General features: G+C 45.6%; 2 protein-coding genes across 9 annotated transcripts in view; one reads left to right on the top strand and one right to left on the bottom strand.

Annotated features, from left to right (window-relative positions):
• Positions 1 to 262: 262 nt before the first annotated feature.
• On the bottom strand, positions 263 to 12,636 carry LOC103535501 (RH-like protein). Of its 8 annotated transcripts, none has more exons than XM_030464283.1 (12): positions 11,613 to 12,115; positions 11,483 to 11,534; positions 9,489 to 9,623; positions 8,164 to 8,356; positions 7,798 to 7,948; positions 7,297 to 7,438; positions 5,196 to 5,356; positions 4,771 to 4,908; positions 4,370 to 4,500; positions 2,910 to 2,989; positions 1,821 to 1,894; positions 263 to 1,218 (listed from the first exon to the last, which is right to left on the bottom strand). In XM_030464283.1, the coding sequence occupies exons 3-12, from the start codon at positions 9,610 to 9,612 to the stop codon at positions 1,192 to 1,194; spliced, it is 1,221 nt and encodes a 406-aa protein (XP_030320143.1). In that variant the 5' UTR covers positions 9,613 to 9,623; positions 11,483 to 11,534; positions 11,613 to 12,115; the 3' UTR covers positions 263 to 1,191. The 8 variants fall into 8 exon arrangements, with proteins under 8 accessions (XP_030320143.1, XP_030320145.1, XP_030320149.1 ...); XM_030464287.1 differs by lacking the exon at positions 11,613 to 12,115 and adding an exon at positions 12,425 to 12,636 and having other exon boundaries at positions 264 to 1,218; positions 9,489 to 9,580; XM_030464284.1 differs by having other exon boundaries at positions 264 to 1,218; positions 9,489 to 9,580; positions 11,613 to 12,113.
• MACO1 (macoilin 1) overlaps positions 12,602 to 21,187 on the top strand; it is a 26,800-nt gene continuing 18,214 nt past the window's right edge. Inside the window, exon 1 of the mRNA XM_030464282.1 lies at positions 12,602 to 13,215. Coding sequence (XP_030320142.1) covers positions 13,136 to 13,215 — 80 coding nt within the window. The 5' untranslated portion in view covers positions 12,602 to 13,135. The remainder of the gene's footprint in view (positions 13,216 to 21,187) is intronic.

Genomic DNA, 21,187 nt, shown 5'->3' with positions numbered 1-21,187 from the left:
TTGGTTTCTGGCAAGTGAAGTGCCTGAGGTAAGGCTGGATTCTGCAGATGAGGACAGAGGAGGTTGGGTGTAAACTGTGAGATTCTGCACCAAGGCTGAGAATCACTGTCAGAAACTGATAAACTTGGCAGATCACTGGTTATTTTGTGACCTGGAAATAAGAATAAACAGCCCTGCCTCTGCAGGGAATGTTTCGTTACTGGAAAACTGTGTCCCCCCCCCTTCTTTAATTACTTTGCTTACTCCCCCCATGAGTGACTTGAGATCAGCACCAAACAACCTTGGCTTCAATGTTCCATTTTTCCTCATTACTTTGAATGTGCTGAATAAACAAAACCAATCCCATTTTGAGTCTTTTTTATTATGTAAGCATTTTTGAAAGGGTTTTTCTCCATGCCAGCTATTTTGAAAGAAAGAAACTCCATGGATAGGATCACAATCTGTTTAAAAACAAAGGTTGCTTTGCACAGAAGCCTCCTGCATCTCTTAAAGCAAAACAACTCAGCTTAGGGCAGTTCAGAAGTGGGCAGCTTTGCTGCTGAATCTTAAATATGAGCAATATCATTGATTTCAGGGACACTATCTGCCAGCAGAACAATTTAACTTCCTGCCACCTGAACTTACAAATAGCCTGAGCAAAGTAATTATAGATTTTTCTTTCAGCAGTCAGATAACTGAGTTCAGTGGTGGCTCCAATCCAGCTCACTCACCAAATCCTTGCTTAACAAGGCCTTCAATGGAATTAATTTAGCTTAAAAACAAGTACTTTAATGCTTCACTAGATAAGAATGAGTGTCTACTTCTTGAAAAATTATACTTTAAAATACATACTTTAGCTCTTAAACTTGGAAGCTTAAAGCTTCCAAGGACTTTAATTGAGAGGCATATGAGTACAGCCAACTTCCTTGTATCCTAAAAACAAAATAAAAAACAATTTAAGGTGAGACTACCAAAGCAGAAAAGCAAAATGCATTGTAAGTTTGCATCTGCAAATTCACACCCTTGTGTCTTTCAAAAAAGAACTAGAGCAGTTCATTATTAACTTCTGTGTGCCCACTGGAATGGCTTTTTTGAGCCTGAGAATTTCTGTTTTCAGTGCTCTTTCAACCCTTTCAGTTGTAGTATTCATTTGCTCTTATGACAAAGAGGAAAAGCTTCTCTTGGTCAAATCTCTCAGCTGGGTTCCTCTGCTCAAAATCCAACAGCCAAGTGGGGAAACTGTGAAGACAAACGTGCTTGCATCAGAACATGATATGCATCAAATAATCATATAAAAAAGGCAATGTAAAACCTTATTAGAAGCTTATTTTCATCCATTTTGTCTGGAATTCAGATGTAGCATCACCTAAAGGTGCTCAGGGCCAGTGTTTGTCAGAATGCAGCCAGGAGGCTTGGTCTGTTTGCATGAAAAGCACCTTTCAAGCCATTCACTGGTTTCTAAAAATCTCTTAGATGCTGCTCAGGTCTCCTCAGGGACTGTGTGGGAAGCATGGAGACCAGGGCTGTCAATCCCAAAGGATTCCTGAGCATGTCAGATGACAGGGTCCAACAAAGAAGATCATTTTGGATTTATCCAGTGCCCACCAACACCTCTGACAATCCCAGCTGAAGACTGCACATATTTATAATATTATCTCTGAATTAACAGTAGGAACAGTTCATCAATGTCAAACAGGGCATGCAAAACGTTCTGTAAAATGGAATTATTTCCCCCCCCTCCTTTTTTTTTTTTAATTTTTGTTCAAATACCTGGAGTTCCATCAAGGTCAACAAGATATAAACCTACACAGTTAATTTTTACACAACTAATTGAAACTTACCTCCCAATAAAACTGGTCTTCAAAGTACTTGGATACAGGGACAGTCTTAAACAGTTTGAGATTTAAGATTAAACCTATTTGTAAAAAAACACATATCCAATATAAATATATACACCAGGGAAAGGAGAAGATTGTAACTGAAGTTTCTTAGTAACATGCATCCAAATGTGACATGGATCAAAACACTAATTTAGAACTAAATGCTCCAGCAGAACCCCTTGACTCAAGCTGCCCCTAAATACAAAGAGAGAAGCCAGGATCAAGGCTTGTGTCATTAAAAATTCATGACTCTAGGTAAAACTCACTTAAATGGCCTGCCAAGGTTCTAAAAAGACATCAAAAATAATTAAGTTCTTGCATGAAAAATACCTGTGCATTTAAAGCACTCAGGTTTATCACCACTGGTAGCTTGGGATTTCTGATTTTTAAACAATTGGTTAAACACTGAAGGTTTGATTATTTTAGATTTATTTTAGAATGCTGGGGTGTATTTTTAAAATCTGCTTCATGCAGAGCTTACAGATCAGTTAAAGCCCCATCAGTTCAGAGTCTATTTCACAGCAATTTTCATCTGCCCTCTCTCTTTTATTCAAGACAGGAAAACAGCAGCTGACATAAACCACAGGAAACACATGAGCCCTGATCCCAAACCACAAGCAATCCAAGGCCAAGTGCTTGGCTGATGCAAGTTGAGCCATGGACTGTCACAGAACATTGCAGGTTTATCCCAACTGGCCTAAAAATGAGTAGTGTTTTGCTGTTGCTAAAAGTATATCCAAATGTAAAGGTATTTTCATCCTCACACATCACTTGACTGGGATTTGAAGGCAGCTGTTAAAATAAACTTCACCAATTAAAGAATGGTGCTACTCCACCATTTCAGCTTTTCTTAAAAAAAAAGGCTTTGAGGAGTGGGAAGCATTCATGTTTCCTGTGCCTTCTTCTACAAATAATTTACCCATAGAAATACACTTCAGAGCCCCCATTCAACAGGCTTTTTTTTACAGAGGCTGCACTGCCATGCTGGCTGGTGCCTCTTGCCCTGAGGAAAGGAGAGAGATGTTACTGAAAATGTTTTTCAGAACTGACCTGTAATAAAACCTGTTATCAAGGCAACACTGATGGTCTGGCAGATGGCACCAAGTTCAATCAGCACAAAAGAACCAAGGCTGAAAAGCAGAAGAAGTGTTTCACCTTAATTTAGCATTAAGACTGTGAATAAATCTGTATCTATGCAGCATTTTCCATCAAAATCTCTCAGAAAAAAAATGTTATTCTTGAATCTTTCTGCAGCTGCAGTTAGATGTTTGAAGAGATCCTATCAGAAGCCTAATCCAGACTTTAGAGGACATGGAGACTTTAGAAACCATCATTGTGGTACTAAAGCATCACTAAATTTGTTTCTTTCAATAAGAATATGATGAGAAGTGTCAGGCTGTTCTACTGCACATCACCAAATCCAAAATGAGTCTTGGAAGGAGGCACATCCCCAGCCTTCATCTCCTATGCCAACTGTACTTAATATCAAATAAAAAAGAGACAGAATCTAGGACCAAATGCTAATATTGAAGTTTTGATCCAAAGTCTGCTCAACTTCTTTCAGATTCCAGAGATTCTCATAGGTTACCAGGTATAAAATGATTTTATGATTTATCTGTGATCACATTCATGCTTTCTGCAACTCTTCTCAAGGCACACAGTAATGATTAGCTCAGCTTAGTAGTTGTCCTGGTTTGGGCCAGGATAGAGGTGATTTTCTGTCTTGTACTTGTGCTTTCAGCTCAGTCTCCTGTAAGTAGTTGCACTTGCTGAAATTAACAGCAAGTTTCTCAGTCAGTGTGTGCTCTGGGACTGATAACACTGATGTTTAGAGTTACTGCTGGAGCCTGGTGTGCAGAGCCAAGGACACTGCTCAGCTCTGAGGAACATTTTACCCTCCAGGAGGAATAAAGAGGTCCCACCTGCAGCCTCCTTTGGGGAGGAAGGGACAAGAGAGATGCCAGAACTGACCAAACAGAGGATTCCATCCCATACACCTCATACTCAGGATAAATTTGAGGCATCACAAGGGCCAAGCCATGCTCCCAGCCTCCTGCCCTTCCTGCCTTTCCTGCTTCCCTTCCTTCACCTGGCATCCTGGGAGGATTCCATCCCTTCCTCTGCCTGTGCTCCTGATCCATCCCAGCCCATATCTGTGTGTTCCTGCCTCCAGCTCCCAACTGCTCCTGACCCCAGGATTCCAGCCTGGACTTTCCCAGGGCTGCCCTGCAGGCTTGGGGGTGACGTGAGAGTTATTGGGGGAAAAGGGGGAGGAATGTGGTTTCCATTTTCCTGTATATTTGTATAGATTTAGTAATTTTTCCTATTTATCATTCCTGTTTCATTAAAGTTGTGTAGTTTAGTTCCCAACCCATCAGTCTCTCTCCCTTATTCTCTCTCCTTTCTTTATCAAGGAGAAGAGAGAGATGACCAGAGAGCAGCTGTCACTGGGTTTAATTGCCAGGCCAGTGTTAAACCCTGACAGTAGTTAATAGGAAGAACTTATGTACTTGGGTGAAGTAGTCCAGCTTCCTATTACAGTGAGAAGGACCTGGGCAAGAGCTCCAAGCACAGCAGGCAAGCCAAAAGTGAAATGAACTCCAGATGCATCATGAATCTTGAGAGCAGGATACAGACATCTCTGGGAAGAAGAAAAGGTTTTAAGTGATACAGCAAAACACAAATTGAGCAGAGCACATTGTTTATTGCAGAGCTAGAAAATGAACTTGGGACTTGCAAGGTGCAATCCTGCAGTCTGCTTGAAAGACTTCAGGTTTGCCACCTCTAAGCTCTTAGAAAGAGAGATTTCCCTTGAGGTATCCTACAGTGGAAATGAAGTTTATACAGCTTATACAAAAAAACCAAAACCAAACCAAATAAAAACCCAACAATTTCAGGTTCTGAGTATTACCTGTAAGCAGTAAGATCCTAATATGGTTATCACAGTGGCAAGCAGACCCAAAATCATTGCAATCCAAGGATAATTGATACTCTGTGCTGCATAACTAAGAGTGACCCCACCAGCTAGCACAGCACTGTGGATATGACTCTGTAAAACAAAGCAACAAAAATATGGAGTGAGAATTCAGTCCTCACTTGCAGCAGTCCAGTATCAGAGGTGGATGCTCTCATGCATGTGTAATCTCTTCAGGATGCATTTGGGCCACTGGACACTGTAAATTACCAGCTGAGAACATAACTTCTAAGCTACAGCTTCTGTTTGGGAGGCTAATGATGACTGTCAGGCTGAAAATTTGGATTTGTTTTTACTCAACAGCTACCATCCTTTCAGTGTATTACTGACAGTGACAGAAGTGATTTTCTCTCCTGTCTTACCATTCTGAATTTCCCATCCTCTGTGGTCAGGACAGACAAGATGAAGGCAGTCACAGCACTCACTGCAAGGGCAAAGTAGGTGTTGTAGATCACTTGCAACTTGAAGTCAAAAGATAGTATAGAATTGAAGCTTGGCCAGAACACCCAGAGAAAGAGAGTACCTTGGAGAGAAAAAACAACCAACCATCAACCCCTGCTTCAAAACACACAGAACCCACCTGGCTCAGGAGAGCTCCAGCCCACTGGAGCTGCATTCTAATTAGTTTTGCATTCTAATTCCCACCCTGTAATCAAGGGGAAACACTCCACAATGCAGACAGCCTTTAGCATCAGCTTTGTCCTGCCTCTCATCCCCTTAAAAGCAGGTTCAGATACAAATGGGAACAATTCTGTTGCTGATTTCCCAACAATCAGCATCCTGCCTGTCCTGCACAGGTACCAGAAGCTTCCCCCCTGGCCAAAATTTCTGCTCCTTTCTGTGGAACTGTGGAACAGCTGTTCAAAACCAGCTGCAACAGAGAATTCATTAAAGCCAAAGAGGACAAGAAAGCTGCTCACATGGGAGAAATCACTATAAAGAAACCCAAAGTGCACTTAAATCACTATAAAGGAACCCAAAGTGCACATTAGAATGTCTTCTACAACTGGTACTGGTTGTCCTGCCTCCTGGCAGAGTTGGAAGAGAAAAAGAGGTTGAACTGGATCATAAGAACAGAATCCTCTCCACTTCTACTAGAGTAAATCCAGAGTAGGGATAAAGACCAACACCTTGAGCTGATTTGATCATTCTTCTCCCAGCTATGCAGAGTTTACCTGTCTTGGTATTTGTAGCAGTCACACACTGAATAGCTCCCAAAGACCAAATCACTTTCCTCCTGGAAGATCTCTGCACAGTTTCACACCATCCTGACCACAAAGGCTTCACTAGCAATGGGACTGAAAAAAACTGCTTCTGCTTCTATTGTCAGTATTTCTGAATCTCTACAAAACCTGTTCCCTGCTTGGCAGGATCCATCTTTTCCTATGGAGACACAGGCACAGAACAAATTCCAGCCAGCAGAGGGAAGTAGGTGGCCTCACACTCAGGCAAACTGGACCACACACCTCAATCTGTGCTCCTGGACCTGCTCCTGACTGTAAGAGTTTATTTTGCCTTGTCCAGTCTTTTTTTTTTTTTTTCCTGTCCACTAAACTTCTATAGCCAAGGTTCTGTTCTCCAAGGTGCAGAGGTACCTTGTGCAACTCACCAGACACTAAAATTTGAGGTGGTTTTGGTCAAGTCAATTAATTACTCCAAATAGCAAGTACTTGGTTGTAAAAAGCTGCACAAAAAAATCATGAAAAATTAACAGTGTCTTGATGAGTTAGATTAAAATACTGATTTCCTCCAATTCTCCATCAAAGCAAGAACTCCAGGGACTCAAGAGAACATCATTTACATTTCTCTTTTCCTAAGCTGGGCAAAGACTGACCAAGATTAAGACTCTGTGAGTCTTTGCAGGAAGATCTGAGTTCAGCTGGTGGCAGTTACACAGCAGAAGTCATGATAATAAACTAAATTGCTCAGAGTTTGGAATGGAAGTGCCATACACTCAGCCTCTCATCACCCAGCTCCTTTCTCACGTGCCTGTCTGTCATTCCCCACCCCTCATCAGGCTTTTATCTCTTCACTCACATTTCTAGGCAGGAACTGCCTTTTTATATCACTGTACAGCACCTTGAGGAAAAAAAAAAACAAAACTGAGCCTTAGCCCCAGCTGGGAACTGTAAGCAGTACTGAAACACAAGTCATGACCTCAGCTTTGGTGCATTGCACCCTCACTGATGTGCCTGCAAAAGTCCCAAGGGGACAAGAGGGTTGTGCTGAGACTGACAACAGCAAACTGAGTCCCAGCCATGGCAGGAGTGGTTCAGATGCCTGGGAGAAAACACGCTGAGATTCAGCAACTTTGTCAGAAACCATGAACCACACAGCAGTTTTGTCTGGCTACAATCAGAGCTGCATTTGGGATGGAAAAGCTCTGCTCAGTCCCCAGAAACATTCCTGATTCTCTCACCAAATTTTTTGCTTCCAACTGAGATGTGAAAGCAAATGTCTTACCCAACATGGAGAATAAATCTGACTTGGGAGTACTTGTGCTCTTCTCAGAGCTTGGGGATGGCTCAGAGAAGCGTGAGGACACTGCCAGGCCAAAGTAGGCTCCAAAGAGGTGAACATGCATCATGCTGATATGATCTGCAACCTGTATCAATAAAATAATCAATTTTGTAGCTTATTTCATCCCACAGGAAGCCTTTGGTGGAGTTCTTTACATGGCTGCTCATGTAACCTCTCCACAAGGAGTTTCTTTTCATGGTTCCTCAGTTTATGCCTGAGTTTTATGGTCAATTCTAGGGATTTATATGCAGGGGTGGGAGTTCAATCTGTTTAAATATAGCCCCAAAGCCAGGTTTAAACTCTTAATGAAAACATAGCCACAATTTGAGTGCAATAAACACACTGATCTTATTGCCAGCTGAGCACTAACAAACCACCAAAAGGTAACATTCCCAAGTCCCAGTGGAACTTTCCCTGGTGTGCAGGGAAATCACACTACTGTACCATCAGGAAGATGCTGTTGATCTGCCTGCTCAGCTGGAAAAATATTATCTCCACAACTGTCATCAGAATTAATTGCAGAGGATTAGCCTTTCCAAGAACAGCTCCAGTGGAGATGACCACAGACATCATGCTCACAGTAGCTCTTGTTATTCTGAAAAAAAAATAAAATAAAATAAAATAAAATAAAATAGTTCTATATCAGGATTACACCAGGGCCAAGAAGAAAAACATGACAGTAAAATGCCTTCTTAAACCTTCTAAAATGTCTGCTGTGCTAGTTCACAAACAGGTCCATTTAACACAGCACCATCCTCCACAAAGACCAATCAGTTCTAGATTATTCCAGTTGTAATACAAATTAATCACCTTTTCAGACCATCTTCAGACCACCTGAACCCCATCAGTAGGTAAGATAATGCATCTTCTATCAGCATGGAGCATTGGACACCAAGTACAATGATCAGGAGGTTGAATCCAGTGCTGCTGAAGCCATATCTTTTCAGAAATGTCAGGAAAAAGCCAAATCCCAAAACCACCATGTGGTTGACATCTTGAAAAGCTGCATGACAGAAAAGACAGTACAGAGGTTCTTAGTACAGACTAAATTTCAGGTTAAAAAATAAATAAATCACAATTAACTAAGAAGCCTTCAGATAAAAGTTATTGTGCCATCATTTTTTAGCACTTCTAAAGAATTCCAGAGCTTTATTTCCAAGCCATAAGCAATCAGGAAAAAAAAAATGCCCTTGACCCTGAATTTAATTTTAGAAAGGGATTAGAATGGATGCCATAGAATGGGGGTTGAAGGATGAAAATGAAATGAAGTAAATTGAGCAGTGAAATTTGGCCATTCTGTTTTACTGAGGTGAATTCAAAGAGCTGGGAGAATTAATGGGAATTAGAGCTGATTGATTCCTTGAGGTCTGGAGGGAAGAAATGAAACAAGGAGAAACCTGTACAACATCCTCATCTGGGCAGAAGGAACAGAAATAGCAGCTGGAAGAGTTTAATATGGACACCAGCACCACTGCAGGAAAGGCAGAGGCTGTCCAAGATAGAAGCTGTTGGATCTAGAAGCCTGGAAACATCATCTAGGACTTGTTCTCCTATGGTTGTGCCAGCCTCTAGATCCTGCCAAATATCAAGCAGTTGGAAAGCAGCTCTCAGTTTTCAAGCTCTGAAACAGGGAGGGAAACACAAGAATGTCACGAGGCTGAACCAGCTCCTATTTGCACAACACTGTAAATACTTCACATGCTGTGGCTGTAGCCTCATCTAATATATCCACCAGTGCACAAAACAGCTCCAGTATATATATTTAAGCCCTTAATTCCACTGTATTCACTTCACTCAGTTATCTTCAGCATTCCAGTAGTGCCACCCTGAATTCTGACTCAGTAGAACACCACCACCTTGACGTGCAAAGACCTCACAGGGAGCAGTGCCTGTCCTTGGAAGTTCCTAGGAGTCAGGATTACCACAAAAGGACAGAAAAACCTGCCCAGCAATGGCATTTAGAATCCCTCCTTCACTGTCTTTGCTTTGCTATTATAAAGCAACACACACCATAAATGTGGTTGCACTTCAAGGGCAGTAAAAACATTCAGCTTCTCAGGAGCAAACACACCAACCTGCTGAATCCCATCTCTTTGGCACTGCCAAACGTTTCACAGCCAAGCTGCTGATCTTACCTGGGTAGGAGATGATTGAATCATCCTCTGAGAATAAAAAATAAGAAAAGACAAGGAAAACAACTTCCAGAAAAAGGATGAGCCACGGCACACTGCATCGGAAGTTGGGGTAATGAGAAGACATTCTGCATCAGACTGTTTGAGGCACAAACACACCAATATTTTGTTCTATAAAAATGCCCCGGTAGCCCCAAACCAATAGAAAAAGAGATGGGGGGAGCAGGAATTAAAACTTAGACAGATAAAAAGCCCAAGAGGCGTCAGCAAGGAGCAGTTCCTTATCTGTGGGACGTCAGGAGCCCAAACAGACCACAACTGACATGGACTGAACCCAAAAAGCCCTCCTGAACACAGAGGTAGCAAGTTGTCAACACTGCCATGCTCCAGGACACCATCCATACAGCACTGGGGCTGCTGTTGAGCCTCACATTATTGGCTAAATGGCAAAGAAAGAAGAACCAGGACTCCCAGGAGGAGGATGCTGAAGTTTCTGCAAAGCCATTCTTCCCTGACACAGCTCATGTCCATCCTTGTGTTAAAAACGCTGATTCTATGTTTAAAACTTTTTATTGAGAGAGATATAAGTAAAGCAGCGCGCTGCAGCACGCTGGGCGGCGGGGGAGCCGAAGCCCCACCACCGGCTCGCAAGTTCGATAAAGTAAAACCGGTTCTTTTATACTTTTTGTAAACCCCTTCCCCTCAGTCTCTTATCAGTCTATCACTGGTTTTCGTTTTGAGGGCTCTCCCAGCACTGCTTTTATTTTCGAGGGCTTCTTCTCTCAGCTCTGGTGCTGAGGGGAATGGTCACGTGACGTCCCTGTTTGGCGGGCCCCTGCGCTCGGCCCCTCCTCCCGTTCCTCTGGCTTTTCTTCCTTATAAATACGCCGCAACATACACCCCAAAACAACAGGATACAACGTGCTGCCTCAACAAACTGTCCAAACAAACATTACTGAATTGAAAGATACACTCAACAAAACAATAAACTACAATTTTAAACCCTTATTTTTCACACCTTGTCCTTTCACACCAAGTCCCTCCACAGGAAGGTTGGGAAAGGTCCTCTGAGGTTCTGCTGGGCTTCTGGGCTTTGTTCCACACCCATATCTCCCAACAGCCTTGTACCCCATGCCCTCTGCACACTTGATGCACACCCAGCATTTCCTGTGCTACTTTCATAGAATCATAGAATTGGCTGGGTTGGAAGGGACCTCAGAGATCATCAAGTCCAACCCTTGATCCACTCCCCCTGTGGTTCCCAGCCCATGGCACTCAGTGCCACATCCAGGCTCTTTGGAAAGATCTCCAGACACGGAGAATCCACTACTTCCCTGGGCAGCCCATTCCAATGCCTGATCACCCTCTCCAGAAAGAAATTCTTTCTCATCTCCAACCTAAACCTCCCCTGGCACAACTTGAGACCCTGCCCTCTTGTCTTGCTGAGAGTTGCCTGGGAAAAGAGCCCAACCCCCCCCTGGCTCCAACCTCCTTTCAGGGAGTTGGAGAGAGTGATGAGGTCTCCCCTGAGCCTCCTCTTCTCCGGCCTCAACACCCCCAGCTCCTCAGCCTCTCCTCACAGGAATTCTGCTGGATCCCTTCACAGCCTCCTTGCTCTTCTCTGGACCTGCTCCACCACCTCAATCTCCCTCCCAAACTGAGGGGAAACTTGATGGGAAACCTGTGATCACCTGAGTGATTAATTCATACAGAACCAGAACACCTGCTGAACTTCCCTTGAACAACACCTGAAACAGCCCTTTAGAAACTGATATAGCTGACCAATGCAGTGTCTTGGTGTGGGGTATAAATTCAATATATCTAATTAGCTTTTCTTTCCTGACCAAACCCCTCAGGACTCATTCCTAGGAGAAGAATGACCCAGAACTCCTCCCATCATTTTGCTCTGATCAAATGAACAAAATGAGCTCGTTTGAGACTTGTTACCAAATCCCCAGCCCGTGTAAACACTCAGGGGAAACACACCAGGGCCTGACCTGTATTTCTCCTCCGGATGCTGTGCCACAATTTAAATGCTGTAAGCTCCCTCTGAAACAGAAAACCTTCAGTTTAGTGACATCAGAGAGGGCAAAACACTAAATAAATTGCAGATTAGAGCTCCACTACCAGCAGAACATCTCCAGGGGCTCAGCAGCCTCACATCCTCTCCTCTGGGCTGGTTTTAAACCCGGATCGGGACCCTCACCCATGACCTTTGCTCAGGGGGTCCCTTCATCCCTCAGAAAGCGAGGCAGGGCCTCGGAAAACACCTGAGCAGAGGAGGCGCTGAGGGGAGAAGCCAGGGGTGCCCCGGGGCCCCTTTCCTGTCAGCAAGAGGGCAGGAATGGGGGGGGACCGAGGCGGGCCAGGCCGCTTCCCTCAGACTCGGGAGGAGGGGGGGGGGAGACATCGGTTTCCTCAGGGGTTCCACAGCTCGAAGGAAGCATCGGGACCGGGGCTGTGCTGAGGGGAGAGGGTCCGGCAGGCCCAATGCCGGGTTCCAGGGGCCCAACCCCAAGCCCGGGACCCGAACCCGCCGCCCTGTGGGCAGAGGGCGGGTCCGGGCCGTGACTCGGCAGCCCCGGGCGGTGGCAGAGGGGTGGCCCCACCCCTCACTTCCATTGGCTGAATCCTCGCCCCTCCCTTAAGGACTATCCTCCCATTGGCCGAAGGAAGGTTTCCCTCCTGGCTTCTGATTGGTCCGTTCTCAGGCAGCGCCCGTCTTTGGGCCGAGCGGGGAAAGAGAGGCCGGATCGCCCCGCCTCCCCCGGATTCCTGCCTCGCGATTGGGTGGATCGCCTGTCACTTTGTTACAGGCGTCCCTTATTGGCTGGAGGAGCCGTCAGCCACACTGAGGGGAGCTTTCTGCCCCCTCCTCCTGTGAGCCGCCACCTCCCGGCTGCGTAGTAAGGGGAGCGCCCGGGGGAGCCTCCTGGTACCTTTACACCATGCGGCCGAGCTTTCCCTATTTGCCAGCGCCGCTGTCAATCAAGCGTGAGGGGCGGTGCTTCAGTGCTTCGGTGACCGAGGAAATGGAGCCCTCCTCCTGCCGTCCCCGAATGGAGAGCTGAGCTGTCCTTTTCTTTGGGTTTCTCTCCCCGATTGGGCAGGCGCCCTGTCCGTCGCAACACGGGGCGGGCACCAGCCCCGAAGGACAGGAGGCGGGAGGAGAACAGAACCTATTCAGGGATTGGCCCGCAAGCCATCAATCCGCGAATCCTTTTCCTTTGATAGGCTCTCCCGGCCGTCAATCAGGAATGCGGGCGGGCCTTTTGACAACGCGGGGCGGGACTAACTTTTTGAAGCCGCGATTGGTCTTCTCGGCTGTCCGTCTGCCTTTACCCGCTGCCTATTGGTCGAGCCGGCCGTCTTTCCGGCAATCCGGGCCGTTTGATTGGGCGGCAGCTGGAGAGGCGGGGCTGTGCGCGGCGGCTGCGCGGGGGGACGCGGCGGGGAGGGACGGACCAGGAATTATTTTTATTTCTTTGTTTCCCAGGAAAAAAAAAAATCATAACACGAATTAAAAAGCCCCGCGCGACCCAACCCCCCGCGGGGGCGGATGCTGCTGCCGTGACCGAACCGGGCCGGGGCAGCGCGGGGCCGGGACGCGCAGCAGGGCCGGCCGGGTCGGGCCGGAGGCGGTCGGGAGGATGAAGCGGCGGAGCGCGGACTGCAGCAAACTGCGGCGGCCGCTCAAGCGGAACCGCATCACCGAGGGCATCTACGGCAGGTACCGAGCGGCCGCCGGGGCGGTGGGGAGGCTGGGGGGGTTGTGTCTGTGTGTGTGTGTGTGTGTGTGGGGAGGGGGGGTTACGCGCCGCCCGCTCCCCTTCGTCTCCCCCCGTCCCCTCAGCGCTTCCCCGCTGCTCCGCCTCCCACCCCCCCACCCTCTTTCCTTCTCCCTCTGTCAGCGGGGGCCGCCCGCGCCATGGCGCCCCGGCTCCCCCAGGCACTGCCCCGCCCGCGGCTGGTAGTGCAGCGCTAGGCCGCACCGACCCCTCCTTCCCCCCCTCAGCCGCTCCCGGAGTGCGGGGGGCAGCTGCTGGCCAAGGTCCTGTCAGCGCTGCCTGCAGGGAAGCAGCGAGGAGACGGCGGGAGTGTCATCCCCCCCCTCCCCCCTCCTTCCCGGGCTTCGCACCCTGTGGGAAGGCCTGGTCTGCCCTGCCCTGCCAGGGGGTGGGTTCACCCTTGGGTTGGTTTTCCTGGAGGTGTTGAAGGCGCTGCTGAGGTGGTTCGGGAGGCTGAGGTTCTGAGAGTTGGGTTTTGGGTCGGGGGGAAGGAAGGGGGCTGTGCTGAGGCCTCTGCAGAACAGGGAAGGCCGGAGGTGCAGTGAGGAAGGGGTGGTGTGGGCAGAAGCTGGAGCAGGGCTGGATGGAATGGTGGTGGGAATGCAGTGGGGATCTGGTTTGGTTCCGACCTAGGGAATGAGAATGGGAACTCTCATTAAAGGAGATCTTGGGCATGGTTGGTACCTTCTCCATGTAGCATGTTTCCCAGGGGGTTGCATGGGGACCCCAGCAAGATGCAGATTTTTAAGGGGTTGTTTGTTGTGAGGGTGTTTCACAGAGTATTTTAGAGCTTTGCCCTCCTGAGTATCTTAAGTATGCCAAATTTCACATGAACTACAATAACTCTGTATTTCTGAATAAAGAGGAGTTTGTTTTAGGAGAGGCTGGAAAGCTGGTTTTGGAAAGCTACCATAAGTCCAGTGTCCCACTTCTGTTTCTAGTTCAGTTGAGGTTTATCTATGCAGTGGCTGGAAACTTGAGCAAGGTTATACAATGCAGATAATGGCTTTGCATAAGGCAAAGAGTTGATCTGTAACAAAACTGTCACAATATACAGCTTGTCCCAGATGTAGTGATTGCTGGAAAGCAGGGGGCATCTTGGTGCTTTAGACTCCCAGGTTTTGAGAAAACGGTGCTGGGAAGTTAATATCAAAGATGAGAAGTCTTAGGAAAATCATGAAAATGTAAGTAATTGCTTATATAATTATGTAGCTTTTCAAAAGGCATTCAAAATCACATGATCTTCGTTACCTTTGAGGTGACTGGCTGGAAAGGTGGGGTGAGAGAATGAGGGAAACCAGAAAATAATGGTAACACCAGCTGAGTGTGTTCAGCACAAAGAGCTCTGGTGGCTGTGTGAGCAGCTAAGAGACATCTGATTTCTTGTACTAACTAATCCTGGACTGCTTTAGTTCAGGGAGAGCACTTTTACCCCTTTGTTTTGTGTGATTTCAAATTATTGTCCTACACAAAAAAAAAGAGAAACTAGTCTGCAGGTTTGATTTTTTGGAAATCCAATGGGTGGGAGGTGTTTCTGTGTGGATTGTGGCTCCTTCTCTTCCTTCTTTTGCTCTCATTCTGCTTTTTTTTATTTTTCCTCTTTTGCCTTTTAGAGATATTACAATACAGGTAGCTTCTCCTATAACTATAGACTTCTAAATTCTTGTAATTAGTGTAGTTATTTACTCAGCTTATCTTAATTGTTGCCATCAGCTTACACAAACCCAGTAAATACAGTTATCAGTGGGTAGCATTATAGCATTATAAGCAAAGCAGGTAGGCTGAACAAACAGCAGGATTGAGATACTTAACTCTTGGAGGGTTTTTTTGTTTGCTTTTTAAATCAAGATGACTCTTGCCACCCTTGTTCCCTCCCCAGAGCAGAGCTGTCACTAACAGACACAGGAGAATCCTTGAGAGCTGCAAAGCTGAGGAATTCTGGAGCAGGTGAAGCAGTGAAGGAGTTGTCCTGCAGTAACACTGGTGGCAGGGTTCACTGCAGGAGTAAATCTAAAGCATCTCAGAAGAAGTGATTAAAACCCAGTAATTTCTAATCACAAAATACAAATGTAAAATCCTGGGCTGCACTGAAAAGTGTGAATATCCTCTCTCCCTGAGTATCACTTTTTTGGCAGCTCCTGCAGTTTTAACAAGTTGATCTAAGGGTTCATGGCCTTTCTTATTTGCAGTCTCACAGCTGTAGTTCTTTAAGGTACTTTCCCCAACATTCCCTCCTCAAATTAAATGGACAGCTTGGCTTCAGCTCTTCAGAATCACTTTCAAAGTTATTCCTGACCACCCCTTCCCCAACAAACTTCCTTCCCTAAGGCAGCTGCCTTCCCTATTTCTCCTTAGACCACATTTTCCATTTTGCTGGGTTTCACCCCTTCTACTGTCTGCCTTTTTTACCCATTTTTTCCCCTTTTAGTACAATTTTACTGCCTATCTGGGGTCCTGAGGTGCTCCAGTGCTGCACCAGTCTGTGCCAGCACTGCCATTAGCAGCTCTGCTCCTCTGTGCTGTGACTGAAGCCTTGGATGGCAGTGGTGCAGTGTCACAGCTTCAAGTGAATATTTGCTGCCTGTACCCTGAAAACCCTGATGGATCCCCATGGAGCACTGATTATGTGCAGGTCTGCTAAAGGCTTGTGATATTTAGAAGTGGAAAGAATGTCCTTAGAATTAAAGTATAACCTGGCAGGAGATCTCCAAAACCACCAAAGTAACCATAGGGATTGTGAGATCTCTTCCTAATTTCACAGTGTATGTTCAAAACTTTACCTTTTCACTTTTTAAGCTTTCTGCAACCATTGTTTTACAATGCTTGAGTGATTAACATCTTAACCTTTGGCACTGCATGCATTAAACCCCTAATTGTTAATGAAAGTGTTCATCACAGCTTGTCATCAGTTAAGCAATTAAAGTTTACTTGTTACTGCTTGTTTCTAACTCTTCACAGTCCCCATCCTTTATCTATTTAAAATCCTTCACCTTTATTACTGATACTGCTTGTTTTGGCACTTCCTACCTATTTTTGGGGCTGGTGAAGTTTTGTGATGAATTCCCCATGTTGTGGGATTAACTTCCACATCAGCTGATTGCTGCTCTGTGTCGTGGGCTTCCTGACAATCATCCTTAAATACTGAGTGGTCCTTTAAGATCTGGGTTTTTTTAGCTATATATATTTTTTTTTATTTATTTATTTATTTTTTTGCCCTTTGTCACAGGCAATACCTGGGCTGGCAGCCAACTGAATGCCTGGGAGGATGTGGATGTGTCTGTAATCTCCATGTTCCTGGGATGGCACGATGACTGTGCCCTGGGCATCATGCCCTGGGCAGCATTTCTTGATCCCATGATCCCTGTGCTGAGATCCTCCTGTCATTCTCTGTGCCATCTAACTCCTCGTGTGGCTTATTTCCAAGGACTTGATTTTTTGACCCTGCTGAGAGCCAAACAAACTATAAGGAAAACCACTACTAACTCCAGGAATGAGGCCTTTTATTAGGATTTTTTTTTTTTTTTGTAGTTTATAATGATTCTTCCTACTGGTTTATTCTGGCACTTTTTTTATAAACTTCCTATTTGGAAAAAAAAAAAACATTTTCTTCTCAGCCTGCCTTGGAGGTCTTGTAACAAACCAGCAGTGGTGCCTCTTGGTGACTTGAAGTTAAATCCAGCTCTAATGTAGCTCACATTTAAATGTGTTCTACTGTGTCAGCTGCAGTGGTACATGGAATATTGCTTCCCTCTGCCACTGACACTCATTCTCTGCACTCTGCAGTTCCTCTGCCTTTATTTTATGTGTTCTGGACTCATTTTCAGCTGAGGGGAAACAGTTTCTCTTGTTTCAGTACTACAATAGTGGTTGCTGCTGATACGCCTCTGCTGCAGCTGTCGATAACATTCACTTCCACGAGTACTGGCAGAGTTTTCTATTTTGTCTTCCTTCCCTTTCCATAGCTCAGTGATTGATCCATTCTATGCCATCTCCAGGCAATGAAGTAGCAGGCAGGGAGGCTTCTTGGGATTCTTCTTTTTGCTTTTTCTTTTTAAAAATTCAGTTGGCAAGTATTTCACCTCACCGTTTCCAACCTGCGTGCCACATCCCAGCAGTTGTGTTCTCTCTCTCTTGCATGCTTGCTGTGCTCCTTCTGTATGACATTTTAGGCCACCAGGAATAATCTTACATCTATATAATACTTGTGAACACAAATATACCTATATAAGAGTATCACTAGTGCCAGCATCTGTCTGGCATTGGATGAGTAACCTTGAGATGGTGGTTGTTGACTGGTAAGTTCACACACATGCTAAACTTCACCTTTCTAAAGCTTCCCTCTGCATTTGGTGCCCTGCCAGCCTCAAGATGCTTTCTAACCCATTGTCTTGTGTTAGGCTGCAAAATGAAACATGACATCAGTTCTGTGAAGATTCTCTTTCCAGCCTTTGGGGCTTGCTGGTAATGGTGGGATACAATACAATACAATACAATACAAGCTTAATTTGCTATGAGTTTGGATTTGGGGTGTGTATTTGTCTTTTTTTTCCTAACAACTTTTTAATTATTTTTTTTTTACCTTAGAACAAGTACAATATCTGTGTCTGTGGGGCAGTAAAAAGAGAACAAAGAAGAGGAGGGAAAGAAAAGAAAAAAAAAAAAGAAAAAAAAGGAAATGGCATCTGGCACTTGAGGCAGGGGGAAGGAAGAAAAAGGAGGAAAATTACTTGTTTTAAAATTCAAAGAGGGAGAAAAGCAATTGCTGGGTTATTAATCTTTATTTTCAGTGTACATTAGCAACCAAGTGACCTACAGAATTCTCAGCACTGCAATCACTGCTCCTTCTGTTTCAGTACCCTGCTCACCTCATGAATGTGTCCATCCTTCCCTCTTGCCATGTAACACTCTACATATGGTAGTTTTATAGTGAAACCCCTGTCCTTCAACCTCTTTGTCAGATCACTGAAGTCAGATTTTTTGGCATGTGTCAGAAAATGGAATAACCCAGACTTCAGCTGCAATGACCACAAACTTGGATTTGTAATTGGAATCACGGAATATATTTGAGCTTTTCTGAGGGCTGCAGAGGTTAGAACAGCCCTTCTGCTGGGGAATGTTACTTCTAAGTGAGGATTCTGATGCAGCAGCTGTCAGAATTGGAGAAATGTTCAGGTGTGCCTGGCAAGATCAATGAGTGTCAGAGGTTCCCAGGCACTAAATGGCTGGAGCTGGATTCCACCAGCTCTCCTGGTGGGAGGGTGAGCGTGGTGAAAGGAAGGGACAGGGAGGCAGATAACAATGTGGCTGGGGAGCAGCCAGGCACAAAGGGACCTGGGAGTCTGGATTGCCAGGAAGCTGAAGAGGAGCCAGCAGTGTGCCCAGGTGGCCAAGAAGGCCAATGGCATCCTGGGCTGGCTCAGGAACAGCGTGGCCAGCAGGTCCAGGGAAGGGATTCTGCCCCTGTGCTCAGCCCTGGGGAGGCCACAGCTTGAGTCCTGTGTCCAGTTCTGGGCCCCTCAGTTTAGGAAGGGTATCGAGGTGCTGGAGCAGGTCCAGAGAAGAGCAAGGAGGCTGTGAAGGGATCCAGCAGAATTCCTGTGAGGAAGGGCTGAGGGAGCTGGGGGTGTTGAGGCTGGAGAAGAGGAGGCTCAGGGGAGACCTCATCACTCTCTCCAACTCCCTGAAAGGAGGTTGGAGCCAGGGGGGGGTTGGGCTCTTTTCCCAGGCAACTCTCAGCAAGACAAGAGGGCAGGGTCTCAAGTTGTGCCAGGGGAGGTTTAGGTTGGAGATTCGAAAGAATTTCTTTCTGGAGAGGGTGATCAGACATTGGAATGGGCTGCCCAGGGAAGTAGTGGATTCTCCGTGTCTGGAGATCTTTCCAAAGAGCCTGGATGTGGCACTGAGTGCCATGGGCTGGGAACCACGGGGGGAGTGGATCAAGGGTTGGACTTGATGAGCTCTGAGGTCCCTTCCAACCCAGCCAGTTCTATGATTCTATAATGGAAATGTGCTAAAGGGAAGAGTGGTGGCTGGAAGGAATCAAGGGATTGAAGAGAAGAGCAGAGATGAAGTGGCCTGTAAAAAGCAGAGGAAGGGAGGAGGAAGAGGAGGAGGACTGCTGCTGAATTGTGTCAGCTGTTTCATTCATCTGATTTTTATTTGAAAGGTCTGCTGTAGGAAACAAACCAGCAGAAGAGTGCTCAGCCTGTCCAAACAAGAGGGCTGTTAGCCTGTTTTTCTTTGAGGTTTAAATATTGCAGGACATTTTTCAGCTATCACTGAGTGTTCACTGAAGAGGTCTGTTCACTAAGCACTTGGAAATTAACTGGGGAACTGTGTGCTTGCCAGGAACAGGGAATCTCAGTGTGCAGCATACCTTGATGGAACAAGGAGAGCTGAGATTTGTGTTTTTCCTTTCTCCTGCCTACAAAGACTCGTTGCCATCTGCATCCTGCTGCAGAGACAACTTGCTGGTTGTGACCCAGCTCTGTGTGACTCTGGGGCAGTGGGGAAGCTCTGCATGGTTTGTAAACCCATCTCATTTCGAGGAGGGAGCCCATGTCTTTTGGCTGCTTCTGATACTGATCCTTCAAGCAGGAGTGGAGCATTTAGTTATGGCCTGCAGCTTCTGACTCTGCAGTCCTGTGGGTCCCAATGTAAACCAAAACCAATTGGAGTTTTGGGTTTTGAACCTATAAAGTGTTTTCTAGAACTGTGTACGTGTGTGTGGACTCATGGAGTTGGATGCATACATAGAACATAGCCCACAACAGTGAACTTTGGTGAGATGTGTGAGATGAAGTCCTTTTTTATAAAAGGAAATAACTTCCTTGTGTCTTTGTCCTGTGCTAATTAAATCCTTAATTGCTCTTGAGTCTTCCAGATGACTGAGAAGTAGGCATCTTTAATATTTTTGGGAAAACATTATTACAGATGTTGTATAGTTACCATTCCACTTTGAAAGGTGGTAAATGTCACCAAGGCCTTCAGGTTGTTGTGAATTTAATACTAGAAATCCCTTTAATGCTGTGCTACAAAACTCTCATTCAGCAAATGCTTTAACTCAGAGTGGCACTTAACAGTTGAAAAGCATTAGTTCTGATTACCCTCATTTGCTGGGAAAATTGTAGTCTCTGAATGGATTTCAGTGGCAGAAGAATAAACAATAGCCCTAAGTTTAACCCAGGAGAAACTGCCTACCCAACACAACAGCTTTTCCAGCTGAACAGGCAGGGTAATGATCACCTGGGTTATGATTTCTTGATATATGTTCTCAAGTCATAAGAGCTGCCCACATACAATTCAACAGCAGGGTCAGAATAACCAAAGTGGTGGCTCCGTACCCAAATGTCTGCCACCTTTGCTGTCTGAGTAGTCTCTGAATGCAGCAGCTTTTTACAGATGTCTGTTGAAGTTTTAAACTTTAAATAAACAAGGAACAGCAGTATATACAAGCATAATCTGCTGATGGGTCCTCCTCAGGTTTTTGGTGTGGATTTATCTGATCGTCATGCTGTAGTTTCATTGGAAAATCCTTGGACATTTAGGAGAGAGCCTGATGACTGACAGTAAGTGAGAACAGCTGAGCAAAAACCTCTTCCCTTGGGAGAATCAAAGGGCCAGGCCAGTTGATAAGTTTCACTTTTCAGGCATGTGCAATTAATCTTTGATTGACAAGAAATGAAAGTGTTTTCCCAGCCCTGTGGTTTGGCAGCTGACCTCATGTGACAAGTAACTTGAGTGACAGATAATTGGACCAGTAAGTTCAGTGCCTCTAAACCTCTGCTGATAGGTGACACTTTTCCTAGAAGTTTTTCTATTTTGTATCTTCTCTGAAGCTCTGAACAACTTCCTAAAAATTCTCCCTGTCCATGAATAGTGAGGAAACCTGACCCTACCTGGCACCTTGCATGC

The sequence above is a fragment of the Calypte anna genome, chromosome 23, assembly GCF_003957555.1.
Source record: "Calypte anna isolate BGI_N300 chromosome 23, bCalAnn1_v1.p, whole genome shotgun sequence".
Classification (NCBI taxonomy): domain Eukaryota; kingdom Metazoa; phylum Chordata; class Aves; order Apodiformes; family Trochilidae; genus Calypte; species Calypte anna.
Note: the sequence above shows the minus strand (reverse complement) of the source record. Positions and strands in the feature narration are given on the sequence as shown.